This window comes from Balaenoptera musculus, chromosome 16 (assembly GCF_009873245.2).
Source record: "Balaenoptera musculus isolate JJ_BM4_2016_0621 chromosome 16, mBalMus1.pri.v3, whole genome shotgun sequence".
In the NCBI taxonomy this organism is placed as follows: domain Eukaryota; kingdom Metazoa; phylum Chordata; class Mammalia; order Artiodactyla; family Balaenopteridae; genus Balaenoptera; species Balaenoptera musculus.
The window spans coordinates 62,077,288-62,097,050 of record NC_045800.1 but is presented as its reverse complement, the minus strand read 5'-3'; the positions used below and the strand labels follow the sequence as shown (position 1 = coordinate 62,097,050).

The window sequence follows — 19,763 nt, the reverse complement described above, 5'->3', positions numbered from 1 at the left end:
TTCTAGCTTGTGCTTTATTCTCTAACTACATTTGATGGATGTATACTATATGTTAAATTGTAATTACATAATTAATAAGTTAAATAATTTACACTCCTAGATTATGTTATAACGCTTCCAAAGAAGACCATTACAGGTATGCATACTAAGGCATACGTCTAGAATCCTGGTACATACCAACTCTTACACAAAAACTGTTGGACTCCTCAAAGCCGGAAGTGAAACTCCCATGTGAAAGATGTCCTCCTTATACTACCAGGAAAGAAACAAAGACAGGCAACTGTGGACAAGTAACTAAAATATATGGGGGACTAAAGGAAGATAAGAATTATTTTAACAAGATCTGTTTGTAAAAATTACTCTCGACTTTGACTCCCCTTTTCTGGTGATAAGAATGCAAACTTCACAAAGCTAAGTTGCCTCTCTTTGTTCAACTTAGTATATAAACAATTAGGCCTAGCCACTCCATTGGGTCTTCATTTTCCTATGGGGATTCTCATGTATGTTTAAAAATCTGTATACTTTTCTCTTGTTAATCTGTCTTATGTCAATTTAAGACTCAGGCCCAGGTGGAGACCCTAGGAGGGTAGAGGTAAAGTTTTGTGTCCCCTGCACTATATATACAATAAATATATAGTACTTACCATGTATTATAAGGGCTACAAGAGCCTCCTGAATTGTGGAAAACCATTATTTTGAGGTAAGTTCCTTGAATATTAATTATACCATTTCCAAAAAAAACAGTACAAAAGCACATTCCAAAGTTAGATCTGATTTTTAGTATGATCTATTCTTCTGCTTTTCTCCTAGAGAATGAATATTAAACAGTGTTCTTATCAGTAATGGGAATTCAGTTGTGATTTTTCAAACTGTCTCAACTGAGGGAAGTGGGTGGAAGAGGCGGGAGTAGTATATTAGAATCTCCAGGGAAAAACAGGAGAGCAGATAGAGAAGTAATATTCAGAGTTTAAAAACAAAGCAGTGCTTTTCTCCAATACTTTTATGTGTTTTTAGTCATAGTATTTAATGTTTTGAAATTTCAAGTAACATTAAGGTAGGGCATATGTTAACCAAAAACAGAGGTTGAGGAACACCAGCATAAGGGAATTTTTAATAATCAGAAGAAATCAGAGACTTCATTTTTTTGTCTCCAGACTAAAGTGCATATAGAAGGCATTTAATGAACGTTTTGAACTGAACAGACTCAGTAGCCAATTAACCCCAAACATACTTAATTCAACAAGTACACGCATAGAAAAAGGTAATGCTCTTACAGAGTTGTGTCCAGGAACTGAACACCATGATGGTCTAAACTTTAAGTGGAAAAGTAAATCCCCAAACCCAGTATGACACCTTTGTAACTCTGAGCACATATATTTTTATTTCTGACATTTTGTGTTTCCAGCTGTTACTACCTTTGTAAACTTTCATAGAAAGAGCTCCTTATTATCCCCCTCTCCTTATTATACCCCTTTGGTGCCTTCTACACAATAAACATATATGCTCAGGTTGAGAACTGCTCTGACCCCTGAACTTCTTTTTCCTCAAGCTGAGTATCCAAAGACAACTAAGATTTTCAATTTAGACTTTTTTGGCTTTCAGTCCCAGAACAAACTTATTGTAAGACATATTATTTCCTACTGCTGTCAGGCTGTAGATCACTGATAAGGCTCAAACCAATCAGTTCTCATGGTTGGAGGTCGATTGAAAGAATACTTATAGTGCAGGCCCCTCCCAACCCAGCAGCTCTACGTGCATACATGATGGACAGTGCCCTGAAGTCCAAGGAATACCTACTTCCAGCTTCAGAACATCGTGCTGAAGTTTACGCTGAAATTCAAGGAAGTTTTTGATTGTCAGCTTCCCCTTGAGATCAGCTCCAAAAAAGTAGGTTGTGAGGGCTGAACACAAGCCAGACTTGAGGGTGTTACCAGTTGTAGAACGATCTCTGTGACGCATTCCCATGCTGGTTTGGGAGCGAATGATGCTCTGAACCTAATGGAGAAGGAAACCCCCGTCCAGAAAAACATTACAAGGTGGAAAATATGGAAAAGTAAGAATAGTAACTGACTATCGACTGCTTACTGTTTGCCTACACTGTGCTACAATGCTCTCTTTTAATGCTCACAACAGTCCTATGAGATAAGCCCCATGATTATTCTCATTTTACAGATGAGGAATTTGAGGTACACTATTAAATAACTTGCTTGAGGTCAAGTAGCTAGCAAATAATTGAACTGGTATTCTAACACACATGCTTGACACCTTTATAATTGGGATACCTTTTAAAATCTCTCTTTAGAAAAAAGTATGCATTTGTTTTAGGCTCAAAACCTCACATACAACATTAAAATAATCATCAACCTCACAGTAATACCTTCCATATCTCAGGAGACGTTTAAAAATTTCACACTTCTCACTACTGACTCTCCAGTTGTGATGAGAGGCAGTATAGCTATAGGCAAATACTTGATATCACACAGATATTGAGATAACACATTTATTAGAATGATAATGTGAAACATAAAGTTGGTATGAAGTAATTCTCCAAGAGAAGATGGGGAATTAGTTTAATCTTTGAGAAGTTTTAAATGAGCTTTTGAAAACAAACAACCCAATCCAAAAATGGGCAGAAGACCTAAATAGACATTTCTCCAAAGAAGATATACAGATTGCCAACAAACACATGAAAGGATGCTCAACATCACTAATCATTAGAGAAATGCAAGTCAAAACTACAATGAGGTATCACCTCACACCAGTCAGAATGGGCATCATCAGAAAATCTACAAACAATAAACGCTGGAGAGGGTGTGGAGAAAAGGGAACCCTCTTGCACTGTTGGTGGGAATGTAAATTGATACAGCCACTATGGAGAACAGTATGGAGGTTCCTTAAAAAACTAAAAATAGAACTACCATAGGACCCAGCAATCCCACTACTGGGCATATATCCTGAGAAAACCATAATTCAAAAAGAGTCATGTACCACAATGTTCATTGCAGCTCTACTTACAATAGCCTGGACATGGAAGCAACCTAAGTGTCCATCGACAGATGAATGGATAAAGAAGATGTGGCACATATATACAATGGAATATTACTGAGCCATAAAAAGAAACGAAATTGAGGTATTTGTAGTGAGGTGGATGGACCTAGAGACTGTCACACAGAGTGAAGTGTAAGTCAGAAAGAGAAAAACAAATACTGTATGGTAACACATATATATGGAATCTAAAAAAAAAAAATGGTTCTGAAGAACCTAGGGGCAGGACAGGAATAAAGACGCAGACATAGAGAATGGATCTGAGGACACGGGGAGGGGGAAGGGTAAGCTGGGACGAAGTGAGAGAGTGGCATGGACATATATACACTACCAAATGTAAAATAGATAGCTAGTGGGAAGCAGCTGCATAGCACAGGGAGATCAGCTCGGTGCTTTGTGACCACCTAGAGAGGTGGGATAGGGAGGATGGGAGGGAGACTCAAGAGGGAGGAGATATGGTGATATATGTATATGTATAGCTGATTCACTTTGTTATAAAGCAGAAACTAACACACCATTGTAAAGCAATTATACTCCAATAAAGATGTTTAAAAAAATTAAAAATACAAAAAAAAATACAAAAAAAAAACAACGAGCTTTTGAGAAAGAATAATTTGGGGGACTAGCAACCATGGCCTAACTATATAAAATGAGCTTTTTGAGGCAAGTCTATGATTGATAAAGCATTTTTTTCACAAGTTCCTGCAATCTTTTCTACCTCTTAACAAGCTAAAAAAACTATTCAGAATAATTAAAATTGTGATATGTAAGGATAGATAATAAAGGTATATTATATAAATAAATAATATATATAGCCTTGTGGATAATGATTTTTAAATTGCCAAATTAGAAAAGCATAATACTTAAAAACTTAAGATTTGTAACAATGGATTTCCATAGTTAAGTGTCTTTTATTTGTTTTATTTATTACCTATGACCATAAAAAGACTTATTTAACACAATTTAAAAGTCTCTGGCTCTAAAAGGTAAAAGTAGTATAATGGAAAGACACAAGATGGGGAATCAGGACACATAGGGTCTAATTCTGTTGCTCTGCAGTGAAAGCACAATTTATGCAGTTCATTTAACTTCTTTGGGCCTTAGTTTTCTCATTGGAAAAGTTCACAGTTAGAGATCATTGTCTCTAAGTCTCCTTATAACTCTAGGTTAATATCATAAATGCTTCTGATTATGATTTTTTTCTGGGTTCATGTTTTATCATGTAAATAAGATTTTTTGACATTTGTTTTTCATGCACATGGAGACTTGAAAGATAGGTATACAATGGATTTTAAAATTATTTAAGTTGAAGTTTTTTAGACATTAAATTGAAATACAGGATAATCAGTACAGTGCTGCTTCTATTTGAAGGCAATACACAATTCATTTTCTCTGCCTGGGTGTGAGAACTGAAGAATTTTCCAATAGCAGTGAACCAGTATTGAGCATCAATGTCAAGACCTGTCATGATTTAAATTTTGTCTGTGCTATAATATTGCAGCTTATACCCTTCCTATGGTGGAAATGTGTATGTTAGCTTCAAAAGTGTGGTGCTGAAGAGTGTATGTGGAAATTTCATTCCTTTCTTCTGTCTCACAACTCATACTTTCATACTAAAGAAACATTTCTGTCACAGCCTCAGGTGAATGTAGCCCAAACAGTTAAGAGATTTTAAAAAAAATATCTTTTGCTAGGTTAGTTCTATTTTATGATCTGCTATGAAATGGGTTAAAGAAAAGGATCTGGGGGCTTCCCTGGTGGCACAGTGGTTATGAATCTGCCTGCCAATGCTGGGGACATGGGTTCAAGCCCTGGTCCGGGAAGATCCCATCTGCCGTGGAGCAACTAAGCCTGTGCGCCACAACTACTGAGCCTGCGCTCTAGAGCCCGCGAGCCACAACTACTGAGCCCACATGCCACAACTACTGAAGTCCGCGCGCCTAGAGCCTGTGCTCTGCAACAAGAGAAGCCACCGCAATGAGAAGCCCGTGCACTGCAAATGAAGAGTAGCCCCCGCTCACCGCAACTAGAGAAAGCCCACGTGCAGCAATGAAGACCCAGTGCAGCCCAAAATAAATAAATAAAATAAATAAATTTATAAAAAAAGAAAAGAAAGGTCAGAGAAAACTTACACTATTTACAGTTGAGTAATGCTTTTTAGTAATTTATGTTTATGCATGATCAAAGTGATTTTTGAAAAAGATGAATAAAAGTAATATTAGGTATTAGTTTGCTTCACACCACATTGACTTTGAAGATACACAATGATGAAATATGTGTGTCCTCATACTGGTTCTGTTTAACTTTTTTTGTAAGCTTGACAAATTTACCGTCAAGAAAATACCTATTTAGCTGGAAATCAAAGTTTGAATGTTTTAAAGCTTAGTGCACTTTCAACTTAAAAGAATTATTATATTGCCCAAAAATGTAAAATGTAGAACGATGAAGCAGAGAAACTTCTAATGAGAGCTATTCACTCCTGAACCACCTTATAATTATTTTTGTTTCTCTAAAGAGTTTTTACATCAAAATTTCTTGTGATCAATATTACAAGTTCCATCAGTTTAACAAGGCCAGTTATCAAGGGATCATATTAGATGAAATTAATACTCCTTTCTCCGTCAAGTGAGCAGAATGGTGGAGTGACTGCTCCAAGTCATTCAGCATTTCAACAGCAATGCCAAAAATGTTGGTGAGGATGTGGAGAAAAGGGAATCCTCAGGCACTAGTGGGAATGTAAACTGGCGTAGCCAGTATGGAAAACAGCATGAAGATTCCTCAAAACATTAAGACTAGAGCTACCATATGATCCAGCAATTCCACTTCTGAGTATTTATCCAAAGGAAACCAATCACTATGTTGAAGAGATATCTTCAGCCCCGCCACCATATTCATTGCAGCATTATTTACAATAGCCAGGACATGGAAACAACCTAAGTATCCACTGGCAGATGAATGGATAAAGAAAATATGATACACTCACACACACACACACACTGGAATGTTATTCAGACATAAAAAAAGAAGTAAATCCTGCCATTTGTGATAACACGGATGAACGCTGAGGGCATTATGCTAGATGAAATAAGCCAGACAGAGAAAGGCAAATACTATATGATCTCACTTATATGTGGAATCCAAAAAAAAGCTGAACTCACAGACACAGAGAACAGATTGTTGGTTGCCAGAAGCAGGGGATGGAGGGTGGGCAAAATGAGTGAAGGTGGTCTAAACTTCCACTTATAAGATAAATAAGCCTTGGGGATATAAGCATGGAGACTATAGTTAACAAAACTAAATTGTATATTTGAAAGTTGCTAAGAGAGGAGATCTTAAAAGTTCTCATCACAAGAAAAAAAACTATGTGTGGTGATGAATATTAATTAACTAAATTTATTGTGGTAATCATTTCAAAGTATATACATAGGTCAAATCATTATGTCATACACCTAAAACAATGTTATATGTTAACTATATCTCATTAAAAATAAAATAGTTCTGTGTAAAATAAAATTAAAAATACCAAAATAAGTTCTATTTATAATCATTTGAGGCCACCTGGTAACACCAGTGACGTGCAGAATTATGAAAAGTGAAGGTATTAGATGGACATAGCTTGCAAATTTGAATAAATATCTGTAGGTATTTTGAAACATTTGTCTCTGTGCATTTCTTATTTAAAGATACACTATTCCTGATACTTTCTCCCACTTCCTTTTTGCCCCTTTACTCATTGTGAATACAAAAATGTTATCTGAATACAAAAATGTTATCTCCCACATATATATTTTTTTCTGTTTTGAAACCACTTCTACCAATCATAATAATTATACCTGGAGAGATACTATGGCCCTCCAAGAACAGAAGTTTGATGGAAATGTAATCTCTTCCTAGGATTCAGAAGAAACTATATACTTTTATGGCTGGAACCTGCTACAGTAAAAGGCATCGTACCATTTTTCCTTCTCTTACAGAAATCCTTTCAGAACATATGTCATTCATCCTTGTATTCTGGAACTGCCTGGCACAAAGGAGCTATTTAATAAATGTTGATTGAATATATGATTGAATAACCACAACTTAGCCTCTCAGCATTAGAGTCTAATTCATGTTGGGGAATCAGAGCAACATTGACCTTAATAATATGCTCAAATAATTCCTTACATTTAGAGTAAAAACAAACAAAAAACCTCACCTATTAAAAGTGGAGATAATTCTGAAAAATGAAACCTTAGGTACTTCAAAAATTGGATAGCATCAGAATATACTGACCAAGGCCACAGTAACTCCAAGGCACATGAAAATGTGTTAAATATTAATGTATTCAAAGGAAATTTCCAGGAAAACTTACCTGTTCAAACTCCTCCATGTCTACTTCTCCATCTCCATTCAAGTCAAACATCTTGAAGGCAATTTCAAAATTTCTCTGAGGAGCTGCAAGTTAGGAAGGAAGGAAGGACAGGAGGGAAGGAGGAAGAAAAAAGAAAAATATTTAGAAGGTATCGACCAAAAATAATCATTCCTTTAAGAAAAAAAGATAAACATTAAAATGTAATATCAAGGCACAGAATGCCACCATATGTATCTTAATCAACCTTTTAGCAATAGTCCTTAAAACCAAAAGAGAATTTTACCATGGCCAGTAAAGATAGCACTTGTCTATCTTTGTGTTTCAACACTCTCTTAAATACTTCAGCTTTGCTTTCTTAGAAACCATCCTCTCTTAACTGAATAATACTAACGTTGTTCTGTTACTTAAATATAGTGTTATTTATCTGGGCATGAAAGTCTATTTGGGGTGAGATATACTGCTGCAAAGTAAGAAGCTGAAACTCTAAGTCTTTGTCTTGCCTCTTTAAAACAAGCTAGCTTTCTACTTTGTTTTTTCTAGTCTCTCCACTGTAAGTACAATCAGGAGTTCAGTGGATATCATTCTGCCAACAGGTTATTATCTACACCTCTCTATTCAATGTCACTATAGCTCTGTGGTAAGGCAGAAAAGCACACTGTCAGCTACCCAGCCCCCTATTTTAACCATGTCAGCTGGGTACACAAATTACTAAGCAAAGTACACTTAAATGTTTAAAAAACAAAATGAAAAGTGCAAAGCTTGAGAAGACAGTATATGTTTTTTCCCTTAAGTGAATGATGAAACTGTTTCAAGACTTCTTTAATGTTCCTAGGTTAATCAAAATAAAATTAATATATTTGTGCATTAGGATAAAATATAAATAGAACAGCCCTCCTTCCTTACCAATGCTAAACGTTCTAGTAAAGAAAACTAGGGACTTCCCTGGCAGTCCAGTGGTTAGGACTTGGCACTGTCACTGCAGGGGCCTGGGTTCGATCACTGGTCGGGGAACTAAGATGCCACAGGCCACATCGCGTGGCCAAAAAAAGAAAAGAAAACTAAGTCGTTTACCTCCTTCCTTTGGTGCTTCAAATTTATATAGCTATAGAGAATAAATCGAAATAAAATTTCCTATATATCCTAATACTACTGAATTAAATTTTCAGTTAATATCACTTTTAGTAAAAAAATAATAATAATAATTAAAGATTATATGTAGACAAAAGAGTAAAAAAGGGCTTAGTGTATTATGCATTGTTGTAGAGAGTCCATATTCCCATCATGCTCATGAATTTGTCAGTATCAACACTTTCTAGGCTTAAATTCCATTTTCAGCTAGCCAGACAACTAGGTGGGTAAGTTCCTGGTTTTTAGTTGCCTGGTGAATCATGTGCTTGTCAGTTTCCAATTGCCTGTTTCACTTGATAATGTCTTCCAACAGGTTTGCTCTTCTTAGGTCACCAGTATGATTGCTGAGAAGGATGCAGTCGGGGGGATTAGATTTTCGTATATTTATTGTCACTTCTTAAATTATTCCTACCTGTCTGGATGCTATCTTTTACTGAAGAGTTACTATGTACCAAGCACTGGGCTGGATAATTTTAAGCTGTTATCTGATTTTGTATTCTCAATCTTGAAAATTTTATTTCTTTCTTAATTTTTTTAACAGAGTAGGAAATTGGGGCTCAAAGTCACTAAATGACTAGCTCAAAATCACACAGCTAATAGGCAGCGGAACTGGTAAGTGAACCTAGGTCAACACTGACTCCAAAGCCCATAAATTTTTCATTATGTTCCACAGCCTCCAATATGAAGACAGTGGTACTTAAAATAATAAACCAATACTCTTTATTCTGGTATGTTTTGACTTAGAAACAAAACAACCAAACATGACTCACTGGTTATGTCAGTCTCTGCAATAGCTCAGAGTTTCAAGTGGTCCATCTAAAGGATTTACCTGATATCAAAGAAACATTGCATGTGCAGAGCTCAGTAGTTTAAGCTTGGTTGCACTCATAGGCATAGACAACATCAGATTCTCTGATAGACTTGTCACATATTTTAAAAAATTCTAAATATGAATTTCTTTAAACAGGAGTGCCTCCCTGTTCTCCCCTATTGTCTCAAACTTGGCCCACTGCACTCACATACATTATTTGCCTAATCCTTAAAGATACTCGAAATTGTAACAACTGCAGACAATATGAGGTCACTGAAAGTTTTAAGTGGAGGAGTGCCACAATCACACAGGCATTCAGAAAGAATTTCTCTGGCTACAGTGTGAAGGATGAGTTGGAAAACAAGAACCAGCCTCAGAGAAGATCATAAAAGCTCTTGTAAATGTTGCAAATGTGAACTGAGGTGATGGCAGTGGTCATGGAAAGAAGGAAAGGTATCTGAAATAACTTGAGGCAGAAAGTATATAACTTAATGATTAATTAGTTGTGATGAGTTAAGAGTGAAAAAGGCGGACAGCATGACTGGCTTAGGCTACCAGGTAGCCTGCATATCACTAATCAAGAGATAAAAAGAATAGAAAAGGTTTGAGAAAAAAAATGAATTCAGATAGGACCTGCTGAATTCAAGGAGTCCATAGCATATTCAGATGAAAATGTTCAGGAGATAGGTGGAAATATGGGTCTAAAGCTTAGAAGAGAGAGGTTAAAGCTGGGAATCATTAGCATAAATATGTTAGCCGCAAAGACCTGAAATGAAGTTGTCCATGGAGAACTGAAGGTTGAAGAGAAGGGTAAAGAAAGGGTAGAATGAGTTGGAAACCAATATTTAAGGTGAAAGGAAAGAGCGAGGAAGCAGTGACAGAGGAGGCGGTATCACAACATCAAGAGAAACGTGGTCCAAATGAATAGAAATAGGGAAAGATCTGGCCAGAAGCAGTCAAAGTGTTGCTACTCCTGAATTAAAGCAGCATTCTCATTCCCTATCTCCATTGATTACAGAGGGGACACAGAGTTCTTAAAATTTTAGCTTTATCATGATCTGTTATTCCTACTGTCCTGTGAGTTCTGTGACGGCATATGCCCAGTCATTTAAATGACTGAATGTGAGTTATTATGGCAAATCATACTTATATATTCTCCTACAACTAAGGTTAAATTCACTTTACCAAACAAAGCACATCCTGTACTGCTTGAGGTTTCTATATCTTTTTATCCTGGCTTACTCCCAAACAGAGTATCTGCTTTATGTGGAGCGACTCAGAGTGTTTATTAAAGAATATGTGCTGACACTTTGAGGCTGAGCTCCTGTGCCCTGGTCACTGATAATGGCAAGTCAGGGCAGCAGCCGTGCACACTCTCATTTAGGCCTTAGCAGTGTATCAGGCAAGGTCCTTCAAGGAGTAGTTCTCTCAGTCTATTCAATCTTCATCTGCTGACCACATCAAAGCACTTAAGTAAAAAACCAGCTTGCTTTAAGTGAAACATGCTACACAGGAATATGCTGCTAGGCAATTTTCTCATACTCTCCTGTCTCCCTTTAAATGTAGGCTTTGGAGTAATTTTTAAATCTAGCTGCTCTGGAAAGCTAAAGGTGTCTTGAGTTTACATTAATTCACAACCTATTTCCATAGAAAGGTAGAGAGAGTGGAATTCTTTTGAATTCCAGGCTGCTTGTAGAGTGACAGTGAAGCTCTGCTCTGCCCGCTCCTTGTGTTAATGGCTTAATCCACTTCCTGCACATCAATTTCTAAAACAATTATACATTGGAACTGATCAAAACAATGGAATTCTATACAAAGTTCATCACTATACATCTTTTACTCATAATTCCATGATAGTCTTTGCTATAAGTAAATGGAGATACATTAGATCTGTTCTAGTTAAGAATAAAACATTTTTACATTAGTCTATCATTGACAATAATGACGACAGCAATAACAACTCTAGACTTGTTCAAAGCACAGTAGATTTTTCTACATTGTTTTAGTAATAAGAAAAAAAAACGTTTTTCTATGTGTGGTAAGTCAAATAATCAGATAGCAACAACACTACCTGTCTCAAGATTTTCATGACTTTCACTTATTTTTCTTTAATAGAAATGCAAAAGACTTGGGCTCTAATTCTGGCTTTTCCACAACATAATGAGTCATTATGCCTTAAATTCTCTTTTGGTAGTACTGACAGAATGAACAACAACAAAAAAATGGACAGGTTATAACATCAACAAGTTTCTTATTTTCTTTTTTTTTTAATAAATTTATTTATTTATTTATTTATTTTTGGCTGTGTTGGGTCTTTGTTTATGCGTGAGGGCTTTCTCTAGTTGCGGCGAGCGGGCGCCACTCTTCATCGCGGTGCGCGGGCCTCTCACTATCGCGGCCTCTCTTGTTGCAGAGCACAGGCTCCAGACGCGCAGGCTCAGTAGTTGTGGCTCACGGGCCCAGTTGCTCCGCGGCATGTGGGATCTTCCCAGACCAGGGCTCGAACCCATGTCCCCTGCATTGGCAGGCAGATTCTCAACCACTGCGCCACCAGGGAAGCCCAGTTTCTTATTTTCTGTTGGTTTGATTCTCCTACCATAAAATTCCCACCTCTACCATTCCTGTTTTAAAATGATGCATAGGACAAATGAGGTAATTAATATGCAATATCAGAGAACTCTGAGTTAGAAAAAAACTTCATATAATATGACGCACCTCTCTTCAATGATGAACCTGCCTACTGAATTTATAAGGATGATCACACAGCCTCTGATTATTTCTGAGAGGGAGGTCACCACTTCTGCGGTGTAACCATTGTTGGCCATATTAATTGAACTTTTTTCCTCATGCAGAGCCCAAATCTAATTCTTTGTAGCTCTTACAAATTGTCCTAATTTAATTTTCTAGAGAAATAAAAAAATATAACTGCTTCCTCATATATGCTGGCCCTCTGAATACATAAAAGCATAGTGTCATGTCTCTACTAAAGGTTTCTCAGAACTTGTTTCCAGAACTTCAACATCCTAATAGCCCTCTCTGGGGTACTTTAGATGGCCAATGCCTCCCATAAATGCAGTATTCTAAACATAGTTAATTCTGGAATGACTTATCCTTTCTAGTAACAATAGGACTTCTTCTTTGCAGACTAATATATTAACATTTTTCTTATATGAGGGCTTAGTGTCTTGTTTTCTCACATTAGGCTTGGGGAAAGGAGAAGAAAAACCTGCAAGATGAGGTTTCAAAAAAGTGCCCCTCTCTCAATTCTTCTGAATTCCTCAAGGTATGATGCCTAGGGGCAGCCTGGAAGAATCTTTCTGCCCTTTTTACACAGAGTGGAGAAAAAAAGTTCCTATGGTATGATGCATTGTAGTTGTACTATAGCATTTCCTTGGGATGATTTAGCTTCCAAAGAAGGGTGCTACATTAAATGAAAATGTCCTAAGAATTTTTTAAAAACATACTTAAGCAACAGCAGATCAATTTTCTTTTCAATGACCTAATTGCCTTCTAAGTCTGATTTGACTTCTGTTAGTAACTATTTTACAGGTACTCTTTGATAATCTATTAGTCTCTTCAGCATTTTCTAGTATCAGGTTTCATGATAAGAGCCAGTCTAACATTATACCTAGTAAAAGGACTGCAGATATTTGAAAAACAGAAGACTTACAGAATGATAAAAGATAAGGACAAAGTCAAGGAATATTTCCTTTTATAAAGCTATGTATCTTATTTAATTTTTATACACAGTTAACTTTGTATAAAGGTGTATTTATGTGAAGCAAGGCATAGCATGAACAATATCAGTGGCTCAAAAATTTAACAATTACACTTTCTGCATCAACTCAGAAGTCCCATATTCAGGCTTGCCCTCATCATTGTCTTGTAGAATTATCTATTGACCAAAATATCCACTATTAATCATGCCATCTGAAGTCAATGGTGATGATGAGAATAACTATGGCATTTTGCTCTGAAATCAGGCAAATGATTATTCTTGAAATGCAAGATCTGAAATGGCAAATAAAAAAAAATCCACATCTACTATAATTGGTTATAGAAGACACTGTGTTATGATATAAAGTTAAAATCAAGGTTTTCGCTGTTGGTTGTGCTAGAATTACAATTTAAAACACTGTAGGGACTTCCCTGGTGGTCCAGTGGCTAAGACTCCGTGCTCCCAATGCAGGGGGCCGGGGTTCGATCCCTGGTCGGGGATCTAGATCCCACTTGCCACAACCAAGAGTTTGCATGCCACAACTAAAGATTCTGCATGCTGCAACTAGAAGATCCCGCATGCCACAACGAAGACCCCGCGTATTGCAACTAAGACCCGGCACAGCCAAATAAATACATAAATATTTTTAAAAAAACACTGTAATAACTTTTTGACTATACTAACAAATTTTAGTTAATAACCATTTAGTGATTGAATATGCTCAAACATGGGTAAGTTATTTAGACTGTTTCCTGAATATGTTTTCGGTGGCTGTGCAGCTGTATGCTCCCATTAAATTGAAATACAGGGGGCCCAAACTATATAAAACAGTAAACATTCTACCACTTAAAATATCTAGTTTCTCCCATGATGTGCAATTTGAAATGATAAAATGATATGACATTTTTACTGCTAACTTTTGGAATACAATATCCAGAAAATTTCCTTAGTGGGGAAAAAAGAAAGACAATAAAGTGATCTGAAATAGCTGAAGTTCATGGTGCGTAAATGTAACAATCTAGTTTTTCTTCTTGGGCTTGCTCTTTTAACACAGGAAAGAAAAAAACCCTCCCCTGGTGAAATGACAAACACCATGGATAAAGAAAAACAGACCCCAACTATCCAGGAAGAAAAAAAAAAGTTATCATAAAGAAGAAAGTATTGGGTTGTATCATAATTCTCAACAACACTTGAACACTGCAGAGCAAGTTCTATAGAATCTTGAGGGAAAACAAATTTTATTTATTTATTTATTTATTTATAAAATTTATTTATTTGGCTGCACCGGATCTTAGTTGCAGCACATGGGATCTTTAGTTGTGGCACCAGGGAAGTCCCGGAAAAACAATTTTAATTTAAGAATTACATACAAGTCAACTCATCATTTACCTATATTAGCAACAGAAGACAGTCTCAGACAGGCAAGGACTTTGAAACTATATAATCCACAGATTCTTCCTAACAAAATTCCACAAAAAACAGTAACAAAGGTCTTAAGCAAGGACTGGTAAACTATGATCTGCTGGCTAGCCATTTGTTTATGTATTGCCATGGCTGCTTTTGAGGTACAAGGGCAGAAATGAGTAGCTGTGACAGAGACCTTATGGCCAGCAAGCCTAAAATAATTATCTTGCCCTTTAAGAAAAAGTTTGCCAACCCCTGGTTGAGGAAATTCTTCAGCCAACAATGACAAAAAAATCAATCAAAATAAATAAATAAAGATGGGGAAGATGAGATCAATTAAGAAATGAGCAGTAAATTAAGTGAGCAATAAAATCAGTAGAACAGAGTTAAGCTTAAATAATGGTTATTGATAAAATAATCATGGCATGTGGCACTTATTAAATGTTTATTATGTATCAGGCACTTTATATGAATTATTTAATCCTCCCAACCACTCTGTGACATTGTACTATTATACCCATCCCCTGCTAAAAAAGAGGAAACTAGGACTCCCCTGGAGGTCCAGTGGGTAAGACTCCACGCTCCCAATGCAGGGGGCCTGGGTTCGAACCCTGGTCAGGGAACTAGATCCTGCATGCATGCTGCAACTAAAAAGTCTGCATGCCACAACTAAAGATCCCACCTGCCGCAACTAAGACCCAGCAGAGCCAAAATAAATAAATATTTTTTTAAAAAATAGAGACTATTCTTAAAAAAAAAAAAAAAAAAAAAGAGGAAACTAAGGTATTGGGTGTCCAGAGTCAAAGAGCCAGGATTCAAATGCAGACAGTCTACTAGAGTATGCACCACTCTTAGCCATTATATGAGAATGGCTATAAAATAATAAAGTATAAGATTATTAAAAATGTAAAAACTGTGTGGAATGAAGAAAGTGAAAGGAAGATAAATTTCTTGACTTCCAATAGAAGACATCAAAAGAAACAGATGATTCTGTCCTAGATAAAAAAGCTACATACTGGGACTTCCCTGGTGGTCCAGTGGGTAAGACTCCATGCTCCCAATGCAGGGGGCCCGGAACTATCAGAGAACTGGTGGGGGAACTAGATCCCACATGCCACAACTAAAAGATCCTGCATGCCACAACTAAAAGATCCTGCATGCCGCAACGAAGATCTTGCATGTGGCAAATAAGACCTAGTGCAGCTTAAAAAAAAAAAAAAAGCCACGTCTCCCCCCAACCCCCACAGATACATATACACATACACATTTAAATTAACTCAAAGATTACCACGAATAGGAGAGCATTAAAATTACTTGGGAGAGGGCTTCCCTGGTGGCGCAGTGGTTGAGAATCTGCCTGCCAATGCAGGGGACACGGGTTCGAGCCCTGGTCTGGGAAGATCCCACATGCCGTGGAGCAACTAGGCCCGTGAGCCACAACTACTGAGCCTGCGCGTCTGGAGCCTGTGCTCCCAACAAGAGAGGCCGCGATAGTGAGAGGCCCGCGCACCGCCATGAAGAGTGGCCCCCGCTTGCCACAACTACAGAAAGCCCTCGCACAGAAACGAAGACCCAACACAGCCAAATAAATAAATAAATAAATTTATTTTAAAAAAAAATTACTTGGGAGAGAAACCCAATGAATAAAGCAAAAGCTTAAAAGAAAAAAAAATGGAAAGAAAGCATAGAGAACAAGACATAAGGTGACAGATGTAAGAACAAATAAATCACAACAAAGTGAAATGAACTAAACTCCTCTATGAGAACACGTGCTCTCAGACTGGGTCTGTTATTTATAAGAAATATATTGAAAACAAAATAATATAGAAAGATAAAAAATAAGAGGAAATACAAGAAAACAAAACAGTAAGAAAGCAGAGGTGGTAATATTAATGAGACAGATATGAACTAAGAGCAGAAGGATTAAGAACAAACACCATTTTTATAGTACTCATAAGTACCATCCATAATGAAAATCTATTATATATTTTTACGTACAGGACAACATCACATCAAAATATATAACAAAATATTAGTTAGATGTAAAGAATAAATTACAAAAATTACTGTAATATCTAAGCCTTTGACATATTTTGCAGAAAATTTAATGAGGTTATGGACACTATATAATACAAACCACAAGTTCAATTTAACAGATATATATTGAACATTGCTTTCTGGTAAACAGAGACTGCATATATTTTTTAAATCTTCAAGGGAAATTTAGAAGGACATTAGATATTAGTCGACATACACACACACACACAACACACACACACAACAAACACAAGTAAAAGAAGAAATTGTAAATGCAGAATTTTTACAACTATAATGCAATAAAACTAGGTCACAGGAATAAAGCCACTTTGATCATCAGGCTAGATGCTGAAAAAGCATTTGACAAAATTTTAAGTCTTCCTAATCTTTTTTTTTCCTGAGAAATAGAGGTAGGAGGAACTTATTCAATATAGTAAAGAATATTTATCTGACACCAAGATTCACAATATACTTAACTGAAAAATGCCAAGGACATTTATTTTAATATAATAAACGAAGTGGGGATGCTCACTATTACGGATATTATTTTGAAAGTTCTAGCCAAAGCAAATATATAATGAGATGAAATAAAGCACACGTTAGAAAAAACAATTATCATTATTTGAAGATTATATAAATATAAATGTCTTCCTAAAAACTCCAAGAAAATGAACGAAAAACTTTCAGAACTACTAATAACAGTAATGTGCAGTTATAAGATAAATATATAATATATATATTTATATCTGGGATAGGTGGAGTATATAAATATGACTGGAAAGTCCTGTTTCTAAGCCTCTTGGGGGTTGTGGGGGGAGAACTCATGAAACCAATGATTGGTTGGAACAATTCTGGAAGTTGAAGAATGCTGACTTCTTTTGATTTTACCTGCTTTTAGTTATTGACTAAATGGTGTGTGTATAGGGAGGGGCAAATAATGGGAAGAGAAGAGAACGACTTTTAGGGGGATAATACTCATTTACACATAGAACTTAACATGTATTTTTTTCCTTGCGGTTTTACTGAGATATAATTGGCATTCAGCACTGTACAAGTTGAAGGCATTATAGCATAATGATCTGACTTACATACATCATGAAATGATAACCACAAAATTTTAGTGAATATCCATCATCTCATATAGATAGAAAATAAAGAAAAAGAAAGAATATTTTTTCCTTGTGATGAGAACTCTTAGGATTTACTCTCTTAGCAATTTTCATAAAAAACATATAGCCGGGCTTCCCTGGTGGCACAGTGGTTGGGAGTCTGCCTGCCAATGCAGGGGACACGGGTTCGAGCCCTGGTCTGGGAAGATCCCACATGCCATGGAACAACTAAGCCCGTGAGCCACAACTACTGAGCCTGCGTGTCTGGAGCCTGTGCTCCGCAACGGGAGAGGCTGCGACAGTGAGAGGCCCGCGCACCGCGATGAAGAGTGGCCCCCGCTCACCGCAACTAGAGAACACCCTCGCACAGAAACGAAGACCCAACACAGCCAAAAATAAATAAATAAATAAATAAATTTATTTTAAAAACCCCAAAACATATAGCCGTGTTAATTATATTAATCATGTTGAATATCACATCCCTAGAACTTATAACTGGAAGTTTGTACCTTTTGACTACCTTCATCCAATTCCCCCCTCCTGCCACATCCAGCCTCTTGTAACCACAAAGCTGACCTATTTCATGAGGTCTTTCTGAGTTCATTTGTTTGTTTGGGATTTTTGTTTCTTTGTTTGTTTGTTTTTGAAGTATAACTGACTTACAACACTGTTAGCTCCTGTTACACAGCACAGTAATTCAGTATTTCTGTACATTACAAAATGATCATCATAATAAGTCTAGTTACCATCCATCACCATACAAAGATATTACAATATTATTGACTATATTCCCCATGGTGTACATTTTATTCCCATGACTCATTTATTTTATAACTGGAAGTGTGTACCTTTTAATCTCCCTCACCTACTTCACTTAACCCACAACCCCTCCCCTCTGGCAACCACCTGATGTTCTCTGTATCTATGACTCTGTTTCTGTTTTGCTATGTTTATTTATTTTGTTTTTTAGATTCCACTGTAAATGAATATATTGTATTTGTGTTTTTCCGTCTGACTTATTTCACTTAGCATAATACTTCTAGGTCCATCCACACTGTCACAAATGGCAAGATTTCATTCCTTTTTATGGTTAATATTCCACTGTATATATATACACCACATCCTCTCTATCCATTCATCAACCAGTGGGCACTTAGGTTGCTTCCATATCTTGGCTATTGTGAATAATGCTGCAATGAACATAGGGTTGCATATATCTTTTCAAATTAGTGTTTTTGTTTTCTTTGGAAAAATACCTAGAAGTGGAATTTCTAGATCATATAAGCAGTTCTATTTTTAATTTTTTGGGGAACCTCCATACTGTTTCCCATAGTGGCTGCACCCATTTACATTCCCACCAACAGTGAGTGTACAAGGGTTCCCTTTTCTCCACATCCTCGCCAACACTTGTTATTTCTTGTCTTTTTGGTAACAGCCATTCTGACAGGTGTGAGGTGGTATCTCACTGTGGTTTTGATTTGCATTTCCCTGATGATTAGTGATGTCGAGGATTTCTTTCATGTACCTGTTGGTCATCTGTATGTCTTTTTTAGAAGAATGTCTATTCAGGTTCTCTGCCCATTTTAAAATTCGATTGTTTTCCTTATGCTGAGTTGTATGAGTTCTTTGTATATTTTGGATATTAACCCTTATCAGATATATCATTTGCAAATAACTTCTCGCACTTAGTAGGTGACCTTTGCATTTTGTTGGTAGTTTCCTTTGCTATGCAAAAGCCTTTTAGTTTGATGTAGTCCCATTTGTTCTTTTTTGCTTTTGTTTCCCTTGCCTGAGGCGATATATCCAAAAAATATTCCTAAGACTAATGTCAAAAAGCATACTGCCTATGTTCTCTTCTAGGAGTTTTATGGTTTCAGGTCTTAAAACTGAATCTTTAACTCATGTTGAGTTTATTTTTACATATGGTGTGAGGAAGTAATCCAGTTTGATTTTTTTGCATGTAGCTGTGCAGTTTTCTCAATACCATTTATTGAAGAGACTGTCTTTTCCCCATTGTATAATCTTGCCTCCTTTGTCATAGATTAAATGACTATACAAGTGCGGGTTCATTTCTGGGCTCTCTATTCTGTTCATTGATCTGTGTGTCTGTTTTTGTTTCAGTAAGTTTCAGACAAGTTCAGTAAATAATTTATAAAGGTA

At 36.5% G+C, this 19,763-nt stretch overlaps 1 protein-coding gene across 5 annotated transcripts in view; it reads right to left on the bottom strand.

Annotated features, from left to right (window-relative positions):
• Nucleotides 1-19,763, bottom strand: part of MICU1 (mitochondrial calcium uptake 1) — a 220,716-nt gene that overhangs the window by 75,412 nt on the left and 125,541 nt on the right. For all 5 annotated transcript variants that reach the window (XM_036829181.1, XM_036829178.1, XM_036829180.1 and 2 more), the window contains 2 exons: nt 7,397-7,479; nt 1,798-1,995 (listed from right to left, as the gene is read on the bottom strand). In XM_036829181.1, coding sequence (XP_036685076.1) covers nt 1,798-1,995; nt 7,397-7,479 — 281 coding nt within the window. The remainder of the gene's footprint in view (nt 1-1,797; nt 1,996-7,396; nt 7,480-19,763) is intronic.